This window comes from Ixodes scapularis, unplaced genomic scaffold, assembly GCF_016920785.2.
Source record: "Ixodes scapularis isolate PalLabHiFi unplaced genomic scaffold, ASM1692078v2 PGA_scaffold0__279_contigs__length_252992795, whole genome shotgun sequence".
Classification (NCBI taxonomy): domain Eukaryota; kingdom Metazoa; phylum Arthropoda; class Arachnida; order Ixodida; family Ixodidae; genus Ixodes; species Ixodes scapularis.
In genome coordinates this window covers 226410546-226432252 of record NW_024609835.1, presented here as the reverse complement: position 1 = coordinate 226432252, position 21707 = coordinate 226410546, and the positions used below count along the sequence as shown (strand labels likewise).

General features: G+C 44.4%; 1 protein-coding gene across 7 annotated transcripts in view; it reads right to left on the bottom strand.

Annotated features, from left to right (window-relative positions):
- LOC120844207 (hemicentin-2) overlaps window positions 1–21707 on the bottom strand; it is a 378065-nt gene that overhangs the window by 38842 nt on the left and 317516 nt on the right. For all 7 annotated transcript variants that reach the window (XM_042290939.1, XM_042290943.1, XM_042290941.1 and 4 more), the window contains exon 5: window positions 3671–3967. In XM_042290939.1, coding sequence (XP_042146873.1) covers window positions 3671–3967 — 297 coding nt within the window. The remainder of the gene's footprint in view (window positions 1–3670; window positions 3968–21707) is intronic.

The window sequence follows — 21707 nt, the reverse complement described above, 5'->3', positions numbered from 1 at the left end:
ACGACGAGGCACCTTCTCTCTCTCGCTCCAAGCAGCTGTCACGCCGACACCGCCATGTTCGCTGCTGCTGCTTCGACGCTTATTCTTTGTTTCGGTTTCTGGCACAAGTTCGCCGATTAAACCTTTATATCCAGTTCACTCTCGTCAAACCTTTTTATCCGCGAAATTTCTTAAAGAAGTGAAGGGTGCTGACCACTGTAATAAATAACGCCGCGTGCATGACAGTTAAAGAACGCTTCTCCTTTTATCTCGAATATTCGACCCAGAAAGTTCAGGACAGAGCTAGGGCGAGACTGACTAGGCAAGGTCATTTTGTCCTCCATATTGTTTACGCTGAAACTAAGAGTAAATGCCAATCATCTAGACCAGGGGTGGCCAAGCTGCGGCTCGCCAGCCGCATGCGGCTCTTCGCGTGTTAAAGCGCGGCTCGCGGCTCCCTCCCCTAAACCCTCCCCCCTCACCCGCCTCCCTCGCAGTCACAGGAGCACTTCCTCAAAAAGAGAAATAGAACGAGTTTTGAATCGAAAGACAGGTTGCGGTTTGGTAGTCTTGTGCTACCTCATGTGCAGTTGGACTGCTTTTGACTCGTAGCGATTGAAAGTAGTTCAAGTTTCGTTTATTGCTCAGACAAAGGTTTGCCCCCCCCCCCTTCCCCCCCCCCCTCGGCTCTTGTAAGTTTCATAGTTTTGTTTACGGCGCTTAGGCCGGGTCAGCCTGGCCAACCCTGGTCCAGACAACCCGCAAATCGTTCGTTCTCGGTCAAGCACTCGGCACTATTGATGCATGCGATACTAAAGGTAATACCTTTCGGACTTTGTACGGCACCAGCAACTTTTTAGCGCGTCATCGACACTACGCTGTCGGGTCTGAAATGGCAACGCTGTCTCGTTTACCCCTACTTCGTTGTGTTATTCTCAAAGCGACTTCGACGAACACCTGCCTCGACTCCGCGCCGTGTTCCAAACCATCAAGACCGCGGGACTGACGCTCAAGCCTTCGAAATGCCCGTTCGGTTGCTGCCAACTAATGTTCCTAGGTCACGTCGTAAGCAACGAAAGTGTCCGTTCTGACCCTGAGAAGACACGTGCAGCGGCCGGAATTTCACCGCCGCTGGACGAGGAGGCCATGTGGAGATTTTTCGGACTGTGTGCCTACTAAGGGCGTTTTGCGCCAGATTTGGGGGAGATTTCTCTGCAGCTTACAGACCTAATGATAGGCATTGGGACGTTACACTGGACTCAACAATATACGAAACAGCGACAACGCGAATTTTATGGGCTGAAACAGAAACTCTAGACAGCTCTGATCCTGGCCCTTTCGACCATCCTGCTACGATTCAAGTCCACACGGACGACAGTAATACGGGACTTGGGGCGCTAACGGTAGAAATACAGGAAAGCACTAAACGAGTGACTACCTATGTGATCACGAGCTCTGTGCTTTTGGCCGCTGGCACTAGTTCGCCGCTTAAACCTTTATATATCTCTTACCAAAAACGGCTCTCTGATGGCAGTTGTGTAATCCCTACACGATCCTGGACTGCAACCGCAAAGTAGCTGCACACTTTACGAATTTAATTAAATTTGAGTGCAAAAACACACCCGCAGAAAAAGGTGATGAGCTAACTGATGAATCATTTTCGACGCGGTTTGATTAGCTCGTCGGCTACTAACATTCGCTGCGCTCCGATGTGCGCAATCGTATGGAATTACTTAAACGTTCCACGAATACGGTTTTTCCGCCATTGTGCAGTGGTTTCGACCTTCAACACTCCGATTGCTTTTAAGCTGAGACTTGAAACTCCGCCTTCAGCGCGATCTTTCAACAAAAGACCGATCTCACCGGCCAGTTTGGCTACGCCACCGCTGCCGCAATGCATCCAGGGAACTTTAGTCTTTGTGCACGCGCGATGGCCTCGCTGGAGCTCAGCACGTGCAGAGCACCAAACGAAACAAGCTGCCCGGTGCACTGCCGCCTACCTCCGGCGAACTAAAGTCATGGCGGCGTCACGCATGCGCCAAACGCTTGGTGAGATCGGGCTATTGCTAACACAAATGTGAGCACGCAGGCACGCGCAACCGTGGCACTGCGGAAGCCAGCGAGCTCGAGCTGAAGGTGAAGCGTCTCAGCTTAAGGGTGAACTGAGTATAATAATCGGCAAGGGGCTTTCGAAAGGGTATATAAAGGTCTTTTGCTAAAACACCCAAGCTCAAGGAGCGTGCGCGAGTGTAGCTATACGCGCTGTGCGTACTGCCATCTGCAGCAGTATTTGTTCTAAATTAAAGCTACAAAACAAATGCCACATTGCACGCGGGTTATCAACATCTTCATTTGGTTGTTTAGTTCAAATATTTAATACAGAAAAGGCTAACGCGTGCAGTGCATGTGCCTACGCTCCCAACAATATTTTTTACTATTTGGGTAATTTAGCAAAAGATCTAATATCAGTTTTCATTCCTCCGGCCTTTTCCATCCGAGAAAATAGACGACACAGAAAATTTGGCAAAGTTATTTCATCCAGAGTAAACATGGCATCCTGGCGTTTTTACCTCGGAATGTGTAAGGAAAAATATTCAGAGGTACTCTTAAGAAGCGAACCGATATTTTCAATCTACAGGACAAGGAAAGGTTCTCCGATTGTCCCACGGAGAAGGAACCACGCGGTCGTCGAACACATGCTAGAAGGCCACAGTGCAAGATGTTCTACGACACCCATCGAAGGCCAGCCGCGGTTACATATTGAACACGACTGCTGAGGCAGCGTTCCGCTTGAACCTCATTCCGCCGGTGAAGACACGAAACCGAAGACCACACGTGAAAGGGCCACTCATGTGCAGTATGTGCTCCAGGCCTCCAGGCACATACAGCTTAAAAACGTCGCTAATGCGATAGACCGATTTCACTAAGCGTTCGGTGCATGCTTGACGCCGTCATAACTTTGGTTCAAAAGAGGCAGACGGCAGAGCACACCAGGGCCCGTGACTTCTGCTCTACACCAGCAGAGCTCCAGCGAGGTTGTCGTACGTGCAAAAAGACTAAAGTTCCCTCAATGCATTGCAGTACCGGTGGTGTAGTCAAACAGGCTGGTTAGATCGGACTATTGCGACATTGACCTGTAAGAATACTGAAGCATTATTAACGAAGCATGAAGTACGAACATAATATGCCTTACCTTCCTTAAGGCGTCCGTGAGAAGAAATGAGGTAAAAAAATGCAAACGACCACGAAACCCTTGTTGCACTAGAGAGCGCAATCTGTTCAGTTCCGAAAAAATGTATTACGGGATTTCTTTTGACAACACTGGTGCCACAGTTTACGCATTTGCAAGGGAGACGTACATGTCCTTTAAAACTTTGCCGGGAAGCACTTCAACCAGAACGGAGACGTGCTTAGATTGGAAGGGCGTTAGCTTTCCCAGAAATTACTACCGGTGGCACACGGCGCATGAGAACCCAAATAGAGTTTTCCAGTACTGTGAGTGTTTACGTTTGAGCATCTTCTCATGTTGCTAGAAGTGGTAAAAACAGCTACCACTGTAAGAATACCGTGCTAGGCCTTGACATCTAGAATGCGTTGGCTCACTGTGGCAGCGCGTCCGTCGTGATGGTATGATCAAAATGCGCCACTCACGGAGGATGTCGTGATGGCAAAATCAAAAGGCGCCACTCACAGAGGATGTCGAGGTGCGCCACGTTGGAGGAGTTTCCCCAGCCGACGTCGTTGCGGAGTCCGCAGGCGTAGCGTCCGCGGTCCTTACGCGTGAGTTCCCGGATGGTGAGCGTGGGCAGGCCGGGGTTGCTGGGCTCCAGCCGCTCGTCCTGGTCGAAGCGCAACGGGGCGTCGTCCTTGAACCAGCGCATGTCCAGGATCATCCGCGGGTTGGCCGTGTAAGAGCAGTGCAGCACCACGTGACCCCCCTCCTTGACCACGCCCACCCGGCTGTGCTCGATCTTCACCTCCGGCGGATCTAGAAAAGAGAGGATGCACAGAGGACTGAGAGAAAAGTTTTGAGATACAAACTATTTTGAAACATAAGTACTAAGGACATGGAACCTCGAGATTCCACTGGTTCGGCGAATCTTCGACCAATTGACAAAACTTTTTTGAAAGTCGACATATTAAACAGCCCTGACCGGCCTATAAAAAGTCGTGATTCAAACGAAATGTGATTAGCTTACTTAAAGTCTTAGACAATACTTTCCCAGTTTCGTGCAACATAAAAGCAAACATTTGATTATATTAATTTTTTAACGACTTGCTTCCCTAAGGCGGTATTATTCTTTGATATTTCTGCTCATCCGCATAAACTCGAACTATGAGTTGAAACTTCCAAAGAGTCGGACCTGGGTGCACTCCAACCTTTGATGGTTCTACCTCCGTAGCATATGATGGCACCCTAACAAATGAATGAAACGAGTTTCAATTAAAATTGTAAAGCATTCACTTAATACGCCGCGTCGAGTCTCAATTGTAACTCAATTGCTTTTTTTTTCGTATGAATTCCCATTGAACCGTCACTGAATGTTGGACAGCGAATTTTAATTAAACTTCTAGCAATTGCATTTCAATTAAATTTTTGGCAACAGTGTTTCAAGATATTTTTGCAATAGATTTTCAATAAATGTTTTGCAACCGAGTTTTAAAAACGTCTTGCACTTGTTGGGAATCTCTTTTTATATATAATTCCTTACAGTCTAGAACATCAAGGAAAGGAAGCACATGAAGGAAACGAGCAGAAACAAAATAAATCACTCACAACACAGTAATCACAAACCCCTTGACTACCCCTAGTATGAAAGCTATTCCTCGGGCTGGTGACCACATCAGCATTTATTAAAGTTCCCAGTGGGAACATTTATTGAGCGTTCAATTTCCTATGTGCAATTAGGATGCCATGGAAAAGCAAATGTCGTCTTCTACATCCTTGGGTGTGGCCAATTCACAAAGAGCAAACCCGCGTCAAAAAACCGAAAATACCACCACCCCCCCTCTAAAAAAAAAAAAAGGCGGTAAAGCGTTTAGTTTTTTTGATTGAACCAAAAATGCCCATCGCAGACTTTCTATTGGAGAATTTGGCTGGTAAATCGCCGGCGAGCCCTTGCCAGTGGCACCGACGACCAAAAACTCACCGGCAGTGCACCGCGTGACTCTCTCCATCCGAACACACGAAGCCGGTCACTGTCGTTTTCGCTAAACTGGGTCACGCGTGGGCTTTGCTAACTTCCTCCTCGATTATTCTATGGTACGAGGGTGATTCAATAAGTAAGGTGAATTTTTTTGTATAAGGACTTCTAATACAGATAGAAGCTTACTTTTATGTTATTTTTATTGTTTTACTACTTTTCCATGTGGATTTAATTTCTTATGCAGATTACAAAAAAAACTGTGAGAATTTTACCGCGTAACAAAGATGGCCAACCAAGAAGCATGCTCCAGGATTGAACAGCGGTCAGTTATCAAGTTTTTGGTTGCTGAAGGGTGCAAACCCGTTAAAATTCACAGGAGAATGTCAACTGTGTACGGTGCCACATGTTTCAGCCAAAAAAATGTCTACAAGAGGGCTAAATTGTTTAAAGAAGGACGGAGCAGTGTTGAGGATGAAGACAGGCCTGGGAGGCCTACAGAAATGAGATCTCCTGAGGTGATTGAATCAGTCAATAACCTCATTCAGTCTGACAGAAGGGTGACAGTGGATGGCATTGCAAGGACTTTGAGCTTATCTGTGGGGACAGCACACAAAATTGTCCATGATAACCTTGGCTACTCGAAGGTCAGCAGCAGGTGGGTGCCAAAGATGCTTACTGCGGAGCACAAACAGAGGAGGGTCGAGTTGTCCCAGCAGTGTCTTTCCCGCTATGAGAAGGATGGTGATGAGTTTCTGAAGAAGATGGTCACATCTGACGAGACATGGGTTTGGCACTATGAGCCTGAGTCTAAACGACAGTCCATGGAGTGGAAGCACGCAGGCTCTGCAGTGAAGAAGAAGTTCAAGTCCCAGCGGTCCACTAGGAAGGTGATGCTCACCGTTTTTTGGGATATGCAAAGCCCAATCACCATTTCATTCCTTGAAAAAGGAAGCACTGTGAACAGTGCCAACTACTGTGAACTGCTGAGGCAGGTCAGGAAAGACATGAAGAATAAACGCAGAAGTCATCATCAAAAGGAGTCATCTTGCATCATGACAATGCAAGGCCTCACACAGCAGCCCTAATGGAGGCAGACCATCAGCGAGCTGGGTTGGGAACTGCTCCCACATCCCCCTTATAGCCCAGACTTTGCCCCATCTGACTTTCACCTGTCTGGTCCCTTGAAAGCGTTCACGAGAGGCACGAAGTTTGAAAGTGACGATGAAGTCAAAAGCGTTGTGAGCGACTGGCTTAGACATCAGTCTAAAGATTTTTACGCTGAGGGAATACGGAAGCTTGTGCACAGATGGGAAATGTGTCTGACAGTGCTGGGAGACTACGTAGAAAAATAAAAAAAAAAGTAAGCTTCTATCGGTATTAGAAGTCCTTATACAAGAAAATTCACCTTATTTATTGAATCACCCTCGTACAATGAGCATGCTGGTTGCGCCAGCATAAAATAAGAGGCTTTTGATATGTGTGTACACACAAGTGACTTCGCAGTATTTTTTTCTTTTTTAAATATACACATTATCAGAGTTTTCACAGCTTAGAGGATATTAGATGAAAAAAAAATACTAGAAGGGCATGTTACTAAATATGTATTGTGCCGCCCGCACAAGCACCGAAGTTCTCTTCCCCCCCCCCCCCCCCCCCCCCCAACCCTCTCTCTCTCTCTCTCTCTCTCTATATATATATATATATATATATATATATATATATATATATATATATATATATATATATATATATGTATATATATATATATATTTAGCGAGAGCATCGAGAGCCCAGCTGCCCCTGTGGGGACCCCGCCAGCACCGTGCCCGGCAGCCAGCGAGAGCGTCAACTACGTCGATGAGTACCCGACACCTGCCGAGAGTGTGGCACCAATGCAACGCCCGCAGCAGCCGAGAAGTACCCCAAGACAGCGCTACAACCTGCGAAAGCCCACCGTGGAGAGCTCCCCGCACCCGAAGAAAGACGAATGACGACAGTTCGGTGAGTCCAGTTCCTCCACTCCAAACTACAGTACCACTTTTCTTAAAGTACGAAAGCTCTCAGATAAACGCATTAGGCACGAACTCCATAAATCAACCTTGCTAGTGTACCTTAACGCAGGCATTACCCCGAAGGGCATGTCGCTTTCCCTTCCTCCCGCCTGCACAAACCTCGACCAACATGACCGATCGGAATGGCAACAAGTTCTCCTTGAAGTTTCCCTTAAACTGGTCCAAATAGCGATTGAGCATAGTGACAAACAAGTGAAACAGTTAACGACCGCGACCGCTACACTTCTCCGTTCAAATGGCCCCTTATCGACATCCGAAATTAGCGCCCTATCTGAATTTGATAAAAAGAAACACCATGACCTCGCAACAATCAAGCTACGTAAGCTACAGCGCGATAAGGTTCCTAACCCTGTTTTACCTCAGCTCACGACATCATTTAACTATAACGAACATACTCAACCGGCCATTAGCATAACAGACGGTAGGTCAAGCACTAGTGCCCCTTGTGGCACTACAATTGTTAATCTATCTGGCGTGACTCTATCAACAGAAGACGAAAGACTCCTATCGAGGGGACTAAATTTCTGTCCCGCCACAGGTTTTGTTGACGAATTTCAATTACTACGCGACCTCGACAACTTTGCTCGAAATTTAAGATTGCGGGAATACTTCTTGGACAAAACTTCTAGCTCCAACACCTCTCAGCAGCGTGCAACGAGCGACTGGACGCCAAAAGCTAACCGTGATGATTGTCTTGACTTATACATAGCTGCTGTGCAAAAAGACATAATGCGGGAATATCGCAGGCAGGCGGGAAGACGGGATAACCTCACTAAATCCGAACGGGCTAGCTTAAAAACCCTGAGCAATAGGACAGACATAACAATAAAACCAGCCGATAAAGGAGGAGCAATTGTGATTCTTAGCACTTCTGAATATATCCGAGAAGGAAACCGCCAACTAAATGACTCAAAGTTTTATGAACCTCTCGCGGATGACCCTACGGTGCACCACACTCAGATTGTGACCTCGGTTCTTAAGGATCTCCTAGACGAGGGCAGAATAACTGCTAACGAACATAAATTAATGAAACCGGTACAGCCTTCTCCGGGCCGCTTCTACATGCTCCCTAAGATTCACAAACCTGGTAACCCAGGGCGTCCAATCATATCCGGAATTGGTACAGTAACCGAAGCCATATCAGGATATGTAGACAGTTTGATTAAACATATACCTACAATTCTTGATTCGTACATTAAAGACACAGCTAACTTCTTAAGAGAAATATCAAATTTATGCATACCCAAAGAATGATATCTCGTTACACTCGATGTGTCATCGCTGTATACGAATATTCCACATGATGATGGAATACTCTCTTTAATTGACATGTACGAACTCCACAAACAACCGGATACCCCAGATGGACACGTCGTCGCTACTCTAGCGAGGCTTGTCTTAGAACTAAACACGTTCGAATTTAACAATAAATACTTTAGGCAGGTTAGCGAAACCGTGATGGGCACCAAAATGGCCCCGAACTATGCCAACATATTCATGGGAAAATTAGAATCTCAGTTCCTTTCTGAATGTCCCGTAAAGCCGCTAATATACAAAAGGTTTATAGATGATATATTTATTGTATGGTCGCACACTGAGGAGGAGCTGGTGGACTTCATAGGTCGATACAATGCTGCTCATCCGAGCATCCGCTTTACACATTCGTACTCTCAAACCGAAATAATCTTCCTAGACGTCAACGTTAAGATAGACGAAAGTAAACTCGCCACGAGCCTGTACCGTAAGCCTACAGATCGGCAGCAATACCTTCATTATCAAAGCGACCACCCACACCATTGCAAGAACAGCATTCCCTATAGCCAAGCTCATCGTTTCAAACGAATTTGTTCAAAAGAGACAGATTTTGATGCGAGCAGTCAAAATTTAAGGTCAGTGCTAGAGAAACAAAAGTATCCACCCCGTATAATCGACGATGCAATCAGAAAAGCCAAACAACTGAACCGCGCAGACCTCATCAGCCCGCGCCCCACGCAAAGCGCCACACAACGCACAAATCTATGTCTAACTTATAGCATAAACCATCCTAATGTAAATAATGTCTTGAGACGACATTATAACATTCTCGAACAAAGCGAGCGCCTTAAACGCGCGTTTCCATCCGCCCCGGGGGTAGTCCACAGACGATCGCGTAACCTCAAAGACGCGCTAGTAAACTCTCGGATAAATTCATCGCCACCACCTAACGAATGTAGGCCTTGCAGGCACCCAGGATGTCTAATCTGTAAACAGATGCAGCACACAAGCACGGCCACCAGTACGCACTCGCAGTTCTCGATCAAAATTAAAGGGAACTTAACATGTGCCTCGTCGAATGTCATTTACTTATTCGAGTGTACGGTATGCAAAATGCAATACATAGGGCAGACTAGAACGGCATTTAGACTGCGCTTTAATAATCACAAATCTCACGCCATAAATCTTCCGGCACTGCCTTTATCCAAACATCTCGCTCTCCCAAAACATTCTTTTGATAAATTGTCAGTGACGCTCCTAGAATCTGGATTTAAATCAAATCGCGAACGTGAACAGCGTGAATCCTACCTAATTTACCGATTTAACACTATTAAACAAGGAATAAATAAAAGCCCCGGTACTCTGGCATCGATTAAAATGCTAACAGACGAATAGCAACAGCAATCCAAAAACATTTTTTTTTGTACATTTTGTTGTTAACAATGGTACTGTGTTTGGGGCCGGAACTGGACCATCAACGTTTCTGTTATTTCCAGGTTCTGATATCCATTGTATTTCTTTTTACTTCTAGGTTTAACTTTGTTCCCTTCCAGGTTTGACTCCTGCATGCCTGCATGCACACAACTGACCGTGCCGCCCTTTCTTTTTTTTTTTTTTGAGACAGCACCTTAGTTTGCGCGTGTAACTTTCGTCTATTGTACGCTATCGTCTATATAGGTCACCGCTGCCGGCCCGGACACAAAGTCACCCTGCGCCCCCTCTCAAGAAGCTACCACCGTCATCCCGCCGTCCTTGAAATTTGGCACCGACCGTCAAGCTTCTTCACCCGGATAAGAACTGCCCTACGCTTCCCTCTCTCGAAAGCTTCAACCGTCACCCCTCCGAAATTTGGACTCGACCGTAGCATTGTATAAATACCACCCGCGTTCATCTGTAAAAGTTCTTCCTGACGAAGGCCGGACTCCGGCCGAAACGTCGAAGATTAAATCGTCCGTTGTTGCTGTTTTTCACTAAGGGTTTTTTTCTTCTCAGTTTTATATATATATATATATATTTCCGCAGAACCTCTTGCCATTTGTGTAGGCTCAGAAGAAGGCTTGCAGGCGTCGTTGTTTTATTTTCTTGCTATCCTTTTCTGACCCTATAAGTCTTGTTATTGCGCCAAACCACCTTTGAATTGTTATGCACAGGGTAGAGCTGTATCGTTATACACCTTGGCCAGTAGGATCCTGGCTTAACTTTGAACCGTGCGGGAGGTGTGGCGGACCTACTCTATATTCAGCTCTATTAGCCTACGCTAATAAGCGCCGAGAGAGAATCAAACATTATTTCTGAAACAAAAAGGCTTGTTGACTTAGACCGAGAAAGTGCACAAACAATTAAATTTAAGAAAAAACACCGCAAAATTATGTAGAACATCTCGAATCTCAAAGCGCATACCAGAATTTTCCAGAAGCTCCTTCAGACACTAACTGCCGTTAGCCGGTGTTTCTCTAAGATAGCCAATAGTCATCCACCAGGGTGCACACCAGCTCGGAACACGTGTAGCGAATTCCCACGTTGGAAAATCCAGAATCCTGGGTTCGATTTCCACCCCTGTCACTTTCGATCTGGATGGGCATTGTACCGGCGTGCGGGCGTGTATCGCTACTGCGCGATCCATGTTAAAAACCATGTTCTGATCATGCGCCATCCATGTTAAAAACCATGTTTAACATGTTTCTCACATGTTAAAAACCATGTGAGCAAACCCCTCCAGCCGCCGTACGACGGCCCGTTTAAAGTCATTCGTCGTGGTACGAAACACTACACAATCAAAGTGCGCGGACGATCAGAAGTGGTTTCGGTGGATCGATTAAAGCCGGCTCACCTCGAGCATTCAATCACCACTCCAACTGGTGCGCCGGCGAGAAATTCTGCAGACTCTCCGACGACGCGTGGTGGACGAAGGGTTCGTCAAGCCGTACGATTTGTGCATGTATTCTTTTAATTTTTCAACATTTCTTGAAGGGGGAGTAGTGTGGACATCGCACGTCTAGTTTCGGTTTCGCCTCCGGCGTCTGGCAACTAGAGCCTGCTGAGGTATGCCGCCGGAGGGCGCGGGCGTTTGAGTAAACAGTTTCGAGTTACACTTTCGGGATCAGAGAGACACGCCCGCACCGGGGCCAACGCGCTCATGTGTTGCTGTACCTTGTGTAGTCAAGTATAATAAAAAAGTTTTATGTACCGGACATCTCCACTACAAGTTCATATGCCATTCAGTATGGAATTGGCCAAAGGTCCAGCAAACAATGTTATTAACGTCGATATTTTCGTCCATTGCAAACGTGAGGTTGGCTTCGAAATCGTTTTAGTTTCGCGCTATTTTAAGCGGTTATGATTTCGAAACCCTTCAAGGTTCTTCATCTAAGAAACTTTAACACATCACAATAATGAAGGTATGGTCCTGAATAAAAACATAGTCCAAAAATATGCAGTAAAACATTAAGCAAGATAGCTTTATAAATTTGATTAGCGCGTTGGGATTTTTGGGGATTTTGGCAATTGTATTTTGTAACAATTTTTTCCCTGCTAGCTCTAAAAATTACTATCGTTACCACCCCTTCTATTCATTGCCGACTATAAGATTTTCAGGGCGACTAAATGATAAACTATTTGATTGTTTATATCCCATAGTAACCTTTAATATGTAACATAAAAGACAACAACATATAATTTTTGTAGATCTGAGTGAAGGTTTAGCCTCCCTTTATTATCTACTATTTTTTGAGTCGAGCTAAAACTGCACGAGAAGGAAAGAAGAACAAAGTTGTAAGCTCTTTCTTCTCACACAACAAGAACAAAAACAAAAGATAAAAAAGCGTTTAGAAGCCGTTTTTCCACATGTAACCTGAACTGACACAGCAAAAGATGCGGGCTCCTTTTGTAGGGCCCCTGAGTAATGTCGCTTTGCGAGACGTGTCTTGCGTTCGGATGGGAAAGCCAGCCCGCCACACAGCTACAAGCTTCCATAGATGTCGAGCTCGAGATCACAGAAAAACAAAGAGAAAGAATGAAGCACTTAGAAAGAAATGAAAAGCGCTTTGTGCCGAATATATCATTGTTAGTACGCCCAGGGGTTTCGCAAAATGTGATTCCATTCGCGTTTACACAATAAAATTACAATTTTCCAAGTCTGCAAACTGTCCCGAGGCTCTGAGACTTGGATAATAATTTGAACGAGGTTCGAAGATGTCGACACTTTTCGCTGGGGCCGCCGGTATTTACCTTTCTTCTACCGATTATGCGCCCCTGAACCATGGTGTATAGGCTTTTGTGTGAGTATTAGAAAACATTAGATATGACCACAGGATGTTTTTTTTTATATATAGTTTTAATGTGCGGATTAGACTTCACCGTTTGTTGTCAATTTAAACATTTGTTGCGTAGGTACATTAAGGCGTTGTAGGTATATAAATAAATAAACAAATAAATCAAATAAATGAAGATGATAGGTATGTCTTTGTTCACAAAATGTTTAACTCGTAATGATAGCATAAAAAAATTTAATTCAACCTGTGGAATACAGAGACCCTCAAACCCAACATATACCAAGCTCAAAACATAAAGCTACTCTTTAAATAATCTTAATTACGGCCATCAGGTAAGGCATTTGACTAGAAGCCCCAACACTGGGACCAGAAGGGACGGACAAACACAAAGTCTTAAGCACAACTTAAAATGTTCAACCACCACCAGCGCGTTTGCTCCCTAACCTTTTGTTTATTAGGTAAGGCGTTCATTGAAAACTCAGGTGTTTCGTTTTTTCTTCGCGCAATTTAATGCATTATATCAGGACGATGAAGCCGAGGCCTGTCCGCGTTCGAAGGTTCAGAGGTCAAGTAGAAAATTTGAGACCGATGATTTCTGAGACCGCACTTCGAGAAGTTTCCGTAACACTTAACAATTAAGAAACGCCTCATATACTATTATATTTCTCTCTCTTAATCACGAGCTTGTTTCTGTTTCGCTATTTATTCTGGGAAATGTACTCGTCCAGGGTTGAAATCCAAAGGTGGATATCAATCCAAAGGTGGAATTTAATTCAAATGTGAAAGGAAGCGTGTAATGATTTCTTGTTCCTGCTTTTGCAGATGGTCATTAGGGTCGAAAGGGAGCTTATCGTTGAAATATTCATACGGATATTTATGTGCTCTCACATGCTTCCCAAAGCTGTGACAGACAAAGCCGTATTTCAAATCTGTGTCGAATATAACTTGTGAGTCACAAGCTCAAAGACATGCGACTTCTCAGACAATAAATAAGCGAAAAGATTGCCTAGTGAGGTTCCTTATTTAAACGTATCCGGTAAGTGTTAGTGTAATTCGGTTCAATATTTGCTTAGGTACGTAAAATACCGGGCAAGCGCCCACTCCAATTTTATAGAGAATCGCGAAAAAATGGGGGATGGGAGCTTGTCCGGTCATCACTTTGAAATATGAATGTACTGTGCATATTTTCTCAGATCTTACAAATTTGGGTATGGACGCCTAGTGTGGTATGGGCGAATGTGCGGTATTCTACGGTAGTTATGTTATAGATATTGTAAGTACATAAGCGAAGAGTGATGAAGAGACGTATTTTTGGCATTACCATATTTTGTAGCACCCGTGTTGCACATCGCCTCTTGGGGGCAGTGAATCAAAGGAAACCTTAAGATGAACTTCTAAAACACGTTTCAGTTCAACTATAATCTGTAGCTCCGAACGCTATAGGCAACAACCTGATAGACTTTACCGTGATATCATAACACTTCAAAAGCAGCGTTTTATTTCACATTGTAGCAAAATAAAAGTAACTTAAAGAAAACAAACGCATCCACATATAAGCATCCTAGCCTCAAGTTACAGAAAATTCAAGAAACGTTTAAAATCATAGCTCTTTAACCAGTACATGGTTCGAGTTCGGGCCAGGCCCGGTCACCTCTGGAGGAGCTTTGTTTCAGCCGGGGCCAGCCGCAGTTTACCGCGGTTCCGCGAACGATCCCTCGAAGCCGGTCGCCCAACCACCGGACAGTCCGCGGATTCATCGAAGCCGCTCGATTCCCGCGTAAGATAACCGGCAAGGAGATGACTCGACGCCAGCGGCGGCAACAGTCCCAGCCTCCCGGTCGGCGTCGAAACCTGGCCTCGACCCAAGCGCACACAACCCCTTCCCCCTTCTCCCCGCTGTCCTGTCCCCTTGAACACTTGTCCCTCGCGGAGCCAACTTTAGGCTCCGGGCTCGCTCCTTCCCGGCGGCAGCGGAGAGGCTGCTTCTATCTCCCAGCAATTTCTCTCGGCGGAAGCTGGTCGGTATTGGCTGCACGCTTCTACCCCAGCTTTACCGGAAATAGGGCCAACATTGCAGGCTCGCATTTTGGTCTTGGCGTTGTTCTCAACCCTGTTTATTTTTCCCCCGTTTTTGTTTAATATATTTTCTACCCTTCAGCTCTTTATCTCTCCTCGTATTTTACCGAACTATTTTTTTTCTCTTTTTTGTTTACTTTTAGAGTTGTCTGTGTGCTCGGAGTATAGGTACTTCGTCGCGAAAGAAGGGACGACGAAGCGGGAAACCGGATATGGTTATTCCCTAGGGAGTGATTTTCGCCCAGAGAAGGACACGTACGTACGTCAAGAAAGAAAAAAAAAAGAAAGAGGCAAGTATTACCGATGAGGAGCACCGCGCTTTGCGGGAAGACGGGGCCATAATTAGTGGCGTCCGGTTCCTTTCGGCCCCGCAAATCAATTAGTCGAGTTGGCATTGTTTACCGGCCCCGACCGCGATATTAAAAGACTCGCCGTCTCCCGTCTGTGCGAGGGGCAGACCGCCTGTCCGTGCGTGTAATTAGAAGAATGCGTTTAAAGGGGTCTGCTTTGACAAAACTCGTTAACGGTGTATTGATCTCACCTGCAGGTCGCCAGACTTGTTTGTTTCAGCTTCGAAGACGATTTTTTTTTCTATTTCTGCGCACGTAAACCTCGTTCATTATAACCGAATGCCTGCGAGCATCGTACGGAACAGGTTACATGATTAAAGCGACTGCGTCGTGCACGCCTACATATTTCTTTTTGTATTGATTGCGCCCCGGGTAATATAAAACGGGGAATTCGTATGTGCTTTCATTGTTTGTTATTTTTTTTATTATTATTATTTACGAATACTCTTCATCGCTAACAGGGGCTGTGAGGGTGTATATTGTCATGTAATATACAAGTTCACATAATATATGCAATATAAAGAGAAAATAACTAGAATAATGCGCTCATTAAGCCTACAATGGGTGCATAAAATCGAATAACAAAAACTGTAATTGAGACAGTCTGCCCTTCAATAAAACAAAAAAATTAACTCAAACGGTGTAAACTTTGAACTTTAACTTTGAACTTTTTATAGCTTCCCTTGACGAGAATAAGAAGAAACAAAATATGTTTAACGGGTTATACCAAATAAATATGAAATAGCAATAGCAAATTCCAATGGACAGTTTACGGACACTATATTGTTCGGAGGGTTATTGGAGTCACTTGGGAAAAACGAATACCTATATGCGTCGATACGATAGTGCGGGATTTTAAACTGTGGCTTATGATTATATTTTAGTTTTTTTTTTAAGTCGCGAAGATTTAGCCTGCGAACCGACATTGTACATGTGATGTGAGATATTCAAAAAATGATTTTAGTCCAGCTGCTATATATATTTATATAGTCCGTGAATTATATTTAACAATATATTTAATGGGTTACACAAAAAAGTTTTGAGTCGAAAGTTAGAATTTGTTTCTAACAAAATCCTGTCGCTTATATCTCAATAAAATAGACCTTGCCACCTTCCTTTAAACTTTCCTTTGTTCGTCAGTTTGATTTTTTTTAAAAGGTCGCACACCGCTGCTAGGTGTTCTAAACTCTGCTTAATATATGTTTTGTGCACAATTAATTTAAACGCAGGTGAAGCAGCTTTCGAATTTCGAATTAGATTCCTAAGTTGTGTTTAATTGCACTACGTCAAATTTTATCGATGTCTTCGCTCCAACTTAAGTCCTATAATATCGTGACTCCTGAATATTTAAATGTCTCTACTTCAACGAACGAAGACACATCGAAAGGAAAAGCATTTTTAGTATTATTGCTCATCCGGTCAAAAGCTGTTTTTGGTGTATTAATTTTTTTTTCATTTCATTCGTAGGTCATCATCAGGGTCATTCTCTGTGTATATTAGACAACCCTCAGGGAATAACCGTACCGCAATATCAGGACTGACTTTAGTAGCAATGCCTTTAATAAATATTTAAAATAAAAACAACTCTTAAATCTGACCTTTGAGAGACGCCAGAGGATATCACTGATGCACATAAATAGACACACCGGTAAAAAAAAAGTAATGTTGAAAAAATGTTTCCTGTTAAGGACTAAATAATACCCGACAAATATGTTCTAAATCAACTATTGTTTAAGATATTGGCTTTCAGTATCTTTGGTGACAGCAAAATGAGGCGCACACAGCTGCCTAATAAAGCAGCGTCTGCATCTCTAGAGATCACCGGAGAATGAAGCATCGCTATATGCACTCGAAACGGATATTATAACAAAGACAAGTATATTTTTGTTTAAACAATATATGTAGAGCATTCACTGTTTTGATCGTTTAATGAACACGGCGCTCAATGGCAGATCTGGCTTTTATCATTGGGAATAATTGTAAACTGAGTTACGTAATTCCAATTCGCTCTCAAACTGCTCTGCTTTAAGCAACTGCTCACAACGTTGGGATGTTGGCCATCAATTGTTTTTTCGGACCTACTAACGAGTCGAATTGGCTCTGAATTAGCAAAGGCTCTTCTCGATCAGCCGTTCATAATGCGGATGTTGAGGAGCTATCAATGCATTCTATGTACACGCCCCTTCTTATGAACGCGTTTTAACTCGTCCATCACTTCGGGTTTTCCACGAAATATCGAGGAAAAAGAGGCGGCTCCGGCCTGAAGCCTTCGCCCGGCCTCACATTCTTATTCTGGTTAAATTACTCCTTCTGGTGTCCTCAAAAATAAAAGCGCAACAATTAAAGTGACCTGTTTCGCCAGTACGAGACTAAGAAGGTTGCAAAGCGTGCCCCCCCCCCTTCCCAATATAATACGGCTCCCGCCTCTTGATTGGTGTTTCTTTACTAGTGCGAGTGAAAGACTCTAAACGCTTAGTGGTAAAAAAAGTGAAGAGTTCAAGCCCACCACAGGACACGTCGTTACATGTGAACGATCAGACCATTCCGTGCCCCGCAGCACACTTCCGGTACTAAAGGAAGGGCACTGGAAATAAACGCGTTCACTGCTACGTGGCTTCATGTAGAACCACTATTTGGACGTGATAAGAAAATGTATTAGTTTAGGGTTTTTGTGCACATGAAACGAAACCACCAACACAGAAATGCGCATATCATCCCAACCGGCTTCCTGAGAGCGCAGCGTTTACTTTAGTCCATACACCAACGGTTGAATAACAAATGAAAATCTCTGAACCAAACCAGGTCAAAAATGCAATATTTTTCAGAACGTCCTTTTTTTTCCATTGCGAAGTTTTTTGGCGGTATAAAGGCCCTATTGCAAAGGTACTACGCAAACTCCCGCTCTGCCTACAAAGTAACATGGAAATGCAGAAGCACACCTCGTAAACAAAGTACGGGCGACCCCCAATCCAAAGAACACCATACTCCCGCGAGAAAGAACGGGCGGAAACTTTTGAGAAAGAGAAGAACCTGAACGCTATGTTTGACCTTGCACCACTCGGAGACACGTTTCGGGGGCCCCTTAGGCATCCCAAAAGCATTAACATGGCTCATCAAATAAGGATGACCTCCGTGTTGCAGTTCAAAAGCTCTGTATGTCCACGGAGAGCAGCTCCTCCTCTTGATTGTTGTTGTTGTATTTATATATATATATATACGTATATATATTCGGCCTCGCGTGTTATTTTCTAATATTCATTTTGATTGTCGTGTTTGTTTGTTAGAGTTCACTTCCGCCCTCGGCACGTCTGACTGAAAGAGAAGGATGAAAGCCGAGAGCAAACCGTCATCAAAAATTGCAAGTTCACCCCGAAAATGTTCTCCTTTAAGACTTCGTCGCTCGCGCGTATTTTCTTGCGGAAAAGGCGCTCCCATGTGAGCCACAAGTTCTCGGCACAATCTCTTTAAGGGTGACTCCGGTCAAATGTCCAATCAAAGTAAATGACGGATGTCGATTTGCAGAGACTAACTACGAGCACTGTCAAATATTACACTAATGGGAAACAGCGATCCACTCTAAAACGGATATTAAAAATGTCACCACTGGCTTCTCAGGGGGCCTTGCGCCCTGATGTCATGTTCGTAGTCCAGGAGGTCGGTCGTTATTACTGCCACTTTTTTGCGCTTTTTTCAGCTGCGTTTTCAGCTCTCCCAATGAATGCTTTCCGCTTGTTCTTTTATGTTTCAGCGGCCATGGTTTGTAAGTTGCTCAGCTATTCCGCATGAAGTTTATTGACCACCTGTTCGTTCAAGCCGGCCGTGGTGCCGAAGATGGTATTCATTAGGGGTCATAGTTTAGTTCTTTCGCGCTAAGCGTTAGTTTATTATTAGCTCCTGCAACGCTTCTACAACGTGCATTGCACACCACCCAGATTGTAGGTTTTCTTAGAAGATAAGTGGGCACTTGTTCGGAACCTGCTCTGAGCCTGCGTTCTTCGTGGCAAGTTAGCTTTCGGCCGGCCACTTTTTGAATGTTTATTAACATTTGCTACATATGTTTTATATCTACGAAGCAAAGCAGTAAAACAGCCGTAGCATCTTACCTGACCGGTCGCAACTGCCTCTTCGACAAGGCCAGTGGTAGGTTTTCCGGTAGCGCGGTACAAACTTTGCGTAACACCATGGCCATGCAACTGATAACAAGGGTTGCCATCATGCTCGAGCCGGTGGTTTTGGTTTCGCCGTAGACCCCCAAAACAAAACTTTTAGATAAGATATCTACAAAACTACAAGAGGCATCGGAAAAAAAGTTACACCCCCTAACTCTGGGACGCATCCTCCACTAAAAACAGTTGCAAACTTAACATCGAAAAAATGTACCAAAGTTACCCTTTAAATAATTCTCGGCTCCCCGTCTTCTCGCGTGTCTTTTTTTTCTTCTTTTTATTATTCTTAAAATGTAGAGAGCAAGTTGGTGCTATCCTCTCCCTCTCCTTCTGTCTCCATTTTTATCTCTGCTGTCTTTCAGCTTAGGACGGACCAAAAACGGACGCTATGAGCCATACTGGCCAATCCAGCGCCGTGATCGTAACACGTGACTTGGTGCCTCGCACGTAGCTGCGACACTCCGAAAGGTCATCCGACACTCCCTCGACGCCGGATTGACTCCATAGACTCGTGGCTTCCGTCGCAGTTCATCGTAATGGTTCTACAGGGGTAAAGCTGTGTCTGGCCCCGACGATGAATCGTTAAAGGAGCAGAGCGCTCTCCGAAGCCGCTGCAAGCCAGACTCGGCAAGCGCACTTTATTAATCATTAAGCGCTGCGGTTGAGCACCGGGCTTTAATCGCGCTGATGGAGGCGGAATGGAACTTGGGGGACCTGCGGGCAACGTGAGAAGTCGGTCGAGGAGTCGAGAGAGGAGGACAAGGGCAGATGGGAGAACATTGGCGCTAAAGGAAAGGGGTCTTCCCTTCTTCTCCGGCTCACCTCTTACTTTTTTTCACTTCCTGGTAAGTCGACCTTTTTGGAGTTTGAAGGACGTCGGGTAACGATGAGATCGGTTAACATGTAACTCGGTTTTGTTTTTTGTTTTTTTCTTACGAGTTTGTTTTTTTGTAGGTCACGTTAAAAGAAACTTGCAAAAAAAAAAAAAACTACGGAGGGGTTTTAGTAGCTCCACTTTCAATCATTACTTTTTGTTTCTAAACATCAATGGGTTTTTTTGTTGTCGTTGTTTTTTATCAACCTTTGATTTTTAAAAATGGGAACGTGCCAGTGCCAATGGCTAAACAATTCCGAGGTAAATGTTGGAGAAAACTCAACTAAGTTCGGTTTTATATTATTACTATTTTTAAATTTTATTATTATCATGATTATTATTAGCAGAGTCATTATTATTAGTAGTGGAAGTAATAGTTGTATTAATATTTATAAGATTATTAGTATTATCACTAATATTAGTATACTTAAAAGTAGTATTCGCAGTATGATTTACATTAGTATTAAATGTAGTTGTAATATTATCTGTAGCTACCATTTCTATAGACAAAGTCATGCTCTACACAGCTGAAAGTTGTTTTACTTTTTGCGTAATCAAGTTACGCAACGGACCTCGCAGCAGGCGGCAGAGTTGCGTCGCCCTTTCCCGGAGACTCCTTTGCGTGCTTGAGGGCGTGTTTACGTGTGTAAGCGAGTTTCTTTGTGCATATGGAGGCTTTTTTTATAAAACCAAGGCCAGCTATTTTATGATAAAACGAGGAATTACAAGGGACAGATCTTGAGGAGGTACTCGATTTTTTTCCAAACTAAACGTTTCGGAAGGTTCGCAGCATTGAATACAAAGAGTTTGACAATTGTTTTGTGTGCATAAACGTGCAGTTCCCAAACAGAGGGGTATAGTTTTAACTATAAACTCTCTGTACATCACCAAAACCGCTAAGTTAACCAAATTGGGTTTGCTTTTGGCCGTATTCCCTGCGCCAGCAGCAGTGTGCCCAGCGAACGAACCCTTTACTAATGGCTGCCTCCCCACCTTTTGTCCCAAAAAAGAAAATAGGTGACAATATTTTGGGAATATATAACCAAACTCTAAGAATGAAATGGGGGTTCGAATTGGTAAACCTGAGCGCAATCGTCTCTATGCCAGTGTGCCTCAAGTATGTATGGCAATTTTTTTACATATATGGCAGTACTGCCACAAATTTGGTTTGTGTGTTTTTAAGTGACGGTCACACTGTGTATTGTTATCTAATTGTCATTATGGCATATTATTTCTTCTTTACTTCCTAAGTTTCATGGTTCTTTTTGGCTCAACTCTGTTTTTAGATCGCAGCACTTACGCACCCGCTTCCGGCTTGAGCGGCGTCGCCGTCGCTGTCGCCATCGGCGACGGCTTAACCGCGTGTTGCATGCAACGCGCTTTGCATGAAACGCGCATGCGAAGCTTGCATGCAACGCGTTGGAGGCAAGCGGCGTAACCGCGCGTTGCGTGCAACGGCCTAACCGCACGTTGCATCATGGATAGTTTCCCATAATGACGTCACGAGGGTTACCCTCA